The 8,824-nt window shown below is 40.5% G+C and overlaps 1 protein-coding gene across 1 annotated transcript in view; it reads right to left on the bottom strand.

The window, feature by feature from the left end:
- The window catches only part of PCCB (propionyl-CoA carboxylase subunit beta), a 90,318-nt gene that overhangs the window by 32,663 nt on the left and 48,831 nt on the right, over positions 1-8,824 (bottom strand). Inside the window, exons 7-8 of the mRNA XM_017874838.1 lie at positions 4,796-4,904; positions 618-738 (exon numbers count right to left, since the gene is read on the bottom strand). Of these exons, the coding sequence (XP_017730327.1) occupies positions 618-738; positions 4,796-4,904 (230 nt within the window). The remainder of the gene's footprint in view (positions 1-617; positions 739-4,795; positions 4,905-8,824) is intronic.

Here is an 8,824-nt window from a genome sequence, read left to right as displayed (position 1 = left end):
CCTCCAGCCTGTGCAACAGAGCAGCACCTTGTCTCAAGAAAGAAAAAAAAAAGGAAAGAAAAAGAAATTGGGAGTAACTGTTTAGGAAATGTTTATAGACGTTTGACATTGACATGTGATTGAGACATCCAGGCACATGATACAGTTTCTTTGCTTTTTTTTTTTTTGAGTCAGAGTCTCACTCTGCTGCCCAGGCTGGAGTGCTGTGGCCGGATCTCAGCTCACTGCAAGTTCCGCCTCCCGGGTTTACGCCATTCTCCTGCCTCAGCCTCCCGAGTAGCTGGGACTACAGGCAACTGCCACCTCGCCCGGCTAATTTTTTGTATTTTTTAGTAGAGACGGGGTTTCACCGTGTTAGCCAGGATGGTCTCGATCTCCTAACCTCGTGATCCGCCTGTCTCGGCCTCCCAAAGTGCTGGGATTACAGGCTTGAGCCACCGCGCCCGGCCCTTTCGTTGCTTCTATAGCCAAACATGACATCATCCCCACACCTGGGAGCCTCTCCACCACACTCTGCTGCAACCTGCCCAACAGGGCAGACCCTGAAGGTCCTGTCAGGGTAGAGAAAGGCAAGCTACACTGCAAAATGAGAGAAGGCACACTGGCCTACAACCCACCTGGGATCATGGCACTCACGGACAGGAGCTGAGTCCTGATTGCTCAGGGGCAGGTAGTTGAAGAAATCTCGGAGATTACACAAGGCATCAACATCATTTTCAAAAGCTCTGTGTGCCACACCTAAAAGAACAGGGAGCATATATGATGAGTCAGGGTACCAGCCAGCCCAAAGCTGCTGCTTCATGCCTGACTACACCCTTCTAGGGCATGTCTGTAACAGACTGTGCTGATAGCTCTGTTCTCCGCACTCTCCACTGAGGATGTAATGCCACATAATACATACCTTCCGGGTGATCCTTCAACTCATGCAGCATGGGTTCCCTCCATTCTGCAACCACACCTCTACAGGGTCACACCTTTCTTTATTCAGGTCCTTGCTCTAATGTCACCTCCATATCCACTCCCAGACCCTTCACTATCCATCCCTATACCATGGGGGAGGTTCTCCTCCTGTACTTTTCCCTGCATCACCTATTTCCCTGTTTACTGCCCGGTATCTCTCCTGGAATATCAGCTCCAACAGGGTAAGATTGGGCCTGGCCCCCATTAAGAATAATGCACCTGGCAAACAGGTGCGCAGCAACAGTGGAAGGAAAGGAGGGGAGCCACCTGCTCCTAGTGAGGAATCAAGCCATAATTCTTGAAAAGCACTCTGAAATCATAGAGCAGCCAAACAAGGCCATAGACATGATGGAGAAAGTGCAGCCAGGAACTCTCTCCCAGGTTCATCCCACCAGACTCCTTTTTCCACCACTGTCCCTACAGACTCTTGTCCGCAAAGCTGCCAGACAGCTTTTTAAGTCAGATTGTGTCATGTCTCTACTCCAATGATCCTCCTTGTTCACTGAGCGGGTCAGTCACTCTCCTACCTGAGAGCCTTTGCATAAGCTATTCCCTCTGCCTGCAATGCTCCCAACTTACATATCAATGCAACAACTCCTTAAAATCTGCTCAGCTCCTAACCTCAGTGAGGCCTGCCATTACTACCCTATTTGAAACTACAACAATCCCAGTCCCCTTTACCCTGTTATACTTTTTCGATAACACTTATTGCCTTCTAACATACCACATAGTGTACTTATTTATAATGTTTATTGTCTATCTCCTCTACTAGAATATGAGCCCCATATGGGCAGGAGTCTTTCGTTCTGTCCACAGATGTATTCCTAGCACCTAAAACAATGCTTCACACATAGGTACTCAATGAATATTTGTTTTATTTTCTTTGCTTCTTTTTCTACATTTTATTATTTATTCTATTTTAAATTTTAATTCCTTTGCTATTTGTCTTTTCCACATATTCTAAATGAGTATTTGTTGAATAAAAAGCATTTTCAGCATGACAGAATTCTTTCATTCAAGATATATTTATAAATGGGTACAGCCACTTTGGAAGAGAGTCAGTTCCTTAAAAGTTAGACATTGAGTTATCATTTAACTCAGAAATCAAAGAAAAATGAAAACATGTCTACCCAAAAACTTGCATATAAATATTAATAGAGGCATATTTATGATAGCCAAAAAGTGGAAATGACTTAGTGTCTATTAACTGGTCAGTGAATAAACTAGATGTGGTATATCCACATACTGGAATATTATTCGGCCATAAAAATGAATAAAGTACTGATTCATGATACAATATGGATGAACCTTTAACATTATGCTAAGTAAAAGCAGCCAGTAACAAAAGATCACATATTATATGATTCCATTTCTAGGAAATGTCCAGAATGAAAAAATCCACATACAGACAGAAAGTAGCCTGGTAATTGCCTAGAGCAGAAGTATTTGTGGTGAAATGCAGAGTGACTGCTAATGAGCACAGGGTTTCTTCTTGGGGTGATGACAATGTCCTCAAATTGTGGTTATCATCACGCAACTCTGAATATATTTAAAAACCGCTGAATTGTACACTATAAATAGGTGTTTAAAATGTATGGTATATGAATTACATCTCAATAAAGCTGTTACCAAAAGAGAAAAAAGAGAAAAATATATGTATAGTGCATCTTTTTGTGCCTTGCCCTGGGGATACAAGGCCAAGCGCATCAGATACAGCCCATCAAAGAGCCTCAGGCCCAGAAAGAAAACCACATACTGCCCTACAATCAAAAAACAAACAAAACACACTTAAGATTGTGCTACAGAAGAAACTTTAATGTCATGGCAGACATTCATTACTTTAAGCTGTCAAGTAAAAAAAAAAAAACTCAGGTTACATAAGAGTATGCCCATACCTACGTTTGAGTAAGTGTATGTGTATTCACACTCATCTGCGTGAAAAGACTGCAAGGGTATAACCAAAAAATCACTAGTGATTATCTGTGGATGATGGAATATCTAGTGGTTTTTATGTTTTGTATGTTTTCTACTACAAACATATAATGCTATTAAAACGGGGAAAAATAAACAGCGTATTTCATCAAATCTAAGATGCCATCAAGACCCAGCTTTATATTATATCCCAGCAAGAAAAACAGGCTGCTACCAATAAAGCCCTGAGACAACAGCATGGCATCAGGCCGTGCTGGAGTTGATGCTGAGAAGTGTTCTGATTCTAGATATGTCTTAAAAGATGGGGCTAAATGATGCTGATAGGTAAGGGAAAGGAATGAGTCAAGATCGATGCCAACCTGACAAGGGGAGAAACAATTTTTGTGGGTGGGGAATCAAGAGCCCTGACTTTTTTAAAACTGTATTTCATCTAATCTAAGACTTCACTGATAATACCCATCTCTACTTCAGGGACACTGGGAAGAAATGCTGACAAATGCTGACCCAATGCCTTAACCACAGTATAATGAGGTGCATAAATCAGGCACGCTAGCCTCTTACTACTGTAAAATCTCTTGAAGAAGTAATTTCTCCTGTCTTTAGTTACATTGCTGTGTGGTAGGCAATCCATTCACAGCTCGGTGATTTCTTTTACAAGAAAACATGGAATTGCAATAATTACTCCAACAGCTAACATGTCTTCACTAATACCAGAATCATGCCCTACTCCCAATTCCATGCCTTTCTGTTTAAACAAGAACTTTTTGTTTCAATGCTGAGGCACAGAATAATCTTTATACATTTTAAACTTGGCATGTAATCTTAAAGTTGTGAACAACTAGCAGGACATGGTGACTCATGCCTGTAATCCCAGCACTTTGGGAGGCTGAGGTGGGAGGATTGCTTGAGCCCAGGAGTTCGAGACCAACCTGGGCAACACAGTGAGACCACACCTCTACAAAAAAATATTAAAAATAAAAATTACCTGGGCATGATGGCACATACCTATAGTCCCAGCTACTAGAGAGGCTGAGGCAGAAGAATCACTTGAGCCCAGGAGACTGAGGCTACAGTGAGCTATCATTGTGCCCCTGCACTCCAGCCTGGGCAACAGCGTGAGACTCTATCTCAAAAACAAAACAAAACAAAAACACCAGGTATGGTGGCTCATGCCTGTAATCCCAGCACTTGGGGAAGCCAAGGCGGGCAGATTGCTTGAGGCCAAGAGTTTGACACCAGCCTGGTAACATGGTAAAACCCCGTCTCTACAAAAAAAAAAATACAAAAATTTGCTGGGCGTGGTGGTGCATGCCTGTAGTCCCAGCTACCCAAGAGTCTGTGGTGGGAGGATTACTTGAGCCTGGGAGGCGGAGGCTGCAATGAGCTAAGATTGTGCACTGTACTCCAGCCTGGGCCACAGAGTTGGATCCTGTCTCAAAAAAAAAAACAAAAAAGAAGAAGTGAACAACTATGACCAAATTCGTGAACACATGGTACATGACCATCATGCACTTGGCCAATGATTGTAAAACACTTATGTACTCTAAGATATATACTAACCTTAGAATAAAAAATGTCACAATAAGATTTTTTTTCAAAGGTTCAACTGTACATATATAAATCATACCTACTTAAAATCACCATTTCAGCAATGAGCTTTAAATCGTTTTAAAGAATAACCAGGCATTATTAATTTAATAAATTTTCTATACTAAATCTACCTTTATCACTATGACCGTAAACAATACACTGTATTGTACTGTAGTACAACAGACTGTATGACAGTCTTCCCAAATAAGGTCTGCCAATTAAGTAACATTTCTCAAAAACTGCCACCAGGCTCTTCGGCAATGCCCTCTTCTCAATGTTTGAAAACAACAAGGTCATCTTCAAGGCCTCTCACCTGACATGGTGGTGTGGGTCTTGGCACCACCAAGCTCCTCCTGGGTAACATCCTCATTGGTGACAGACTTCACAACATCAGGGCCAGTGATGAACAGGTAGGAGGTGTCCTGAAATAAAAGATTTCCAGAACAGTCAACCTCAGAGCACCAGAGCTGGTCACAGCCTTAGAGTCGATTCAGCCAAGATGACAAATGCAGAGAAGATAGTGATGTGGCCGAATGAGAATAGAATGTAGCTTAAAGATACAAATCCAAACTGAAGACCCAAGTTTTCCCTGCCTCAATGTCTATTTTTTTAAAAATCTCTGTTGCATGGTTCTACCTCAGCAAGTTAATTTGTAGTGTGGCTAACATTTCAAGGTCATTCATCTGTAGAACACAGTAACAGGTGGCTCTTACTCAGAGCTTGCTGGGCACCAAGAAGTTTTTTAAGCACTTCACAAAACTGTGTCGGTAAAGCCTGAGTACTATTATCACCCTCATTTACATATAAGGAAACTGAGATATGGAGACTGTATGCAACCAGTCACTTTAAATGAAGCTACTTAAAAATACTGATAAATCAGTGAGACACAGTGGCTCACACCTGTAATCCCAACACTTTGGGAAGCCAAGGCAGGAGGATCACCTCAGGCCAGGAGTTCAAGACCAGCCTGGCCAACATAGCCAGACCCAGTCTCCATAAAAATGCGTTTCAATTAGGTAGGCCTGGTGGCAGGTGCCTGTAGCCCCAGCTACTCAGGAGGGTGAAGTGGGAGAATTACTGGAGTCGCAGTGAGCTATGACTGCTTGTACCACTACACTCCAGCCTGGGTGACAGAGTGAAAACCTCTCAAAAACAAAAACAAAAAACTAACAAATCAATGGTTCGGTATTATGACAGAGTGATAGGCTTTTAATGTTTAGTTTATAATATATAGATAATATAAGCATATTGCATAAAATTTAAGCAGAGGAATAGGAGATACAGTGGAAAGTCTACAGCCCAGCCCTTACTTCCAGGCCTCCAATTCCCCTCCCCTAAGGCATCCCCTGTCAGTTTCTTCTCTCTCCCTACAGAGACACCCATGAATCCATGAGCATTAATATATATATATATATTTGCCCCCTTATTTTCTAACACAAACATCAACACAAACACTTTCTAATGCAAACATTTTCTTCCCAACACAGTGTTCTATACACACTGTTCTCAAATTTGTTTTTCTAGCTTGAAGATCATTCTATTCCTTATCAGTATAGTAGGATTTGTATCATAATTTAACTTTTCACCAACTGATGGTCATGAAGGTTGTTTCCAAAACTTTAGTATAATAAGCAATTCTGCAATCAATATTACTACAGTGCTCTCTGAACTCACTATTCATGTTCTTTGCCCATTTCTAATACATTGCTGGCTTTTCTATATACTAAGGAAATTAGTCCTTAGTCTATCATATGCATTATATCAGTCTTTTATCTTATGGCTTCTTGATTTGAAATCTTGCTAGAAAGGTCTAGCTAGAAAGGTCTTCCCCACTTCACACACAGACTTCTAAACAAATGTTTATAGCAGCCATATTTGAAACTGTTAAAAAAAAATTTTTTTTTTTAACTAGAAACACAGAATTTCAGGTTTCCAGTCTAGCACATAAGAAGCTGAAAGTTGATACTCCCTTCTTAGAAATAAAAAGCTGAACAAGTTGCAGGGTAAAAACCAACAGCTTTTCTTAGATCCATCAGAGCGGTAAGGTCACAGAACAAAGCACTCCAAAACTGGAGACCGACTGGCAAATGCAGAAAATTGAGCCTTGCAGGGCAGAAACCCACAAGCACAAATCTCCCCCAGAGCCAGGGCTGATGTATGAAATCCAGAACTACAACTAACAAATTGCTGGAGGCCCAGCATGAACAAGTCTGAGAGATAAAGACTCCAGGGGCGGCCAGTCATTGGGGCTCCCACACTTTTGTGAGTTTTACCTCTAGGAACTCAACAAGTTTCTCACAGTGATTATCAGAGAAAAACTCCCTTACGCTTCTGACATGCATAGGGAGAAAAAAGAGACCCTTCTGAAACGCACCAGAGCACAATTCTTAACAGGGTCTGCCCTCAGGCAAAACTATATAACCAGAGCCTAACCTGCTGAAGTTTTATCAGAAACTTGCTGACCCGGAGAAAAATACCAAACTCAAGCCAGCTCTGGCCTTCCATGTGTGAGAGGGGAAATGGCCAGCCCCAACCCGCTCTAGCCACCCTGTTCCACCAAAAAACTGCAAGAGACTGAGAGATACATGACATTCATAGTTCAGAGGCACAGGCTCACTAAAAGACTGACACCTACTCATAAGACTACAGAACACTTCCTCTTCCCCAGCTCCTTACCATTACTAAGGGCTTATTTACAATAGTTCATTTTACCTAGTATATCATGTCCAACTACCAGGAATAAGTCATAAGACATACTAAAAGACAAAAAGCAAAGTTTGAAGAGACAGAATAAGCATTAGAACCGGAATCAGACATAGCAGAAATGTTGGCATTATCAGACCAGAAATTTTAAACAATTAAGATGTCTGCCAGGTATAATGGCACATGTCTGTAGTCTCAGGTACTCAGGAGGCTGAGGAGGGAGGATCACTTGAGCCCAGGCCTTCAACACCAGCCTGGCCAAGACAGCAAGACTCCATCTCAAAAAACAAAAATAAACAAAATGCTAAGGGCTCTCATGGATAGAGTAGACAGCAAGCAAGAACAGATGAGCAATGTAAGGTGAGAAATGGAAATTCTAAAAAAATAACTAAAATATGCCAGGGATTGGAAACACTGCAACAGAAATAAAGAATGCATCTGATATGTTTTTTTGGCAGACTGGGCCTGCTTGAGGAAAGAAACTCTGAGCTTGAGGATATCTCAAGAGAAACCACCCAAATTGAAAAGCAAAGAAAAAAATTAGATTAAAAAAAAACTGGAGTATCTAAAAACTGTGGGACAACTTACAAACAATGTAACATATACATAATGAGAATGCCAGAAGGAGCAGAAAGAGAAAAAAGAACAAAATATAGGAAGTAATAATGACTGAAAAGTTCCCCAAACTGTAAGACACCAAACCATAGATCCAAGAAGCTCAGAGACCATCAAGCAAGATGAATGCCAAAAAAAAAAAAAAAAAAACTACACAGAGAAAGCTAGGCATAGTGGTGCACACCTGTTGTCCCAGCCACTCACGAGCCTAAGGCAGGAAGAACATGTGAGCCCAGGAGTTTGAACCAGCCTGGGAGACACAGGGAGACCCCACCTCTAAAAAAACAAAAAACAAAAAACTACACTTAGGACATTATTTCCAAACTATAGAAAATCAAAGATAAAGAAAAAATCGTAAAGGCAGCCACAAGAAAAAAACATTTTGCCTATAGAGGACCAAAAATAATAATTACATCCAAGTTTTCTTAGAAACCAGGTAAGAAAGAAGAGAGTAGAATGAAATATTTAAAGTGTTGAGGGGAAAGATCCTACCAACCTAGAATTCTGCACTCTGCAAAATTATTCTTCAAAAGTGAAGGAAAAATAAAGACCTTCTCAAACAAACAAAACTTGAGGTAATCTCTTGCCAGTAGACCTGCCTTGCAAAAAATGTTCAGCAAAATTCCTTACAGAAAAGGTAAATGATAAAGATCAGAAACATATATGTACATAAAGAAAGAGGATTCAAGAAGGAATAAATGAAGGTAAAATGAAAACTTTTGATTCAAAGTAATAGCAAAAATTCAATTATGTACACATTCAATTATGTACAATTCAATTATGCACACATCGCTTCTCAGCCTTTTGGCTAAGATCAACTGCAATTATGTACACATATTTTATATATATGATATGAGGGATAGGAGGAAGGAATTAGAATGATTTTGCTATTATAAGGTACTCATACAACCTGGGAAGCAGAAGTTATCTGAAATTGAACTTAAAATAGTTGTAAATTATATTGCAACCTCTAAGGCAACCACTAAAGAATGTAAAAAACAAAAATTTATATATATATATATAT

This window comes from Rhinopithecus bieti, unplaced genomic scaffold (assembly GCF_001698545.2).
Source record: "Rhinopithecus bieti isolate Rb0 unplaced genomic scaffold, ASM169854v2 scaffold_9203, whole genome shotgun sequence".
NCBI lineage: Eukaryota > Metazoa > Chordata > Mammalia > Primates > Cercopithecidae > Rhinopithecus > Rhinopithecus bieti.
This window is presented reverse-complemented; position numbering and strand designations above follow the sequence as displayed.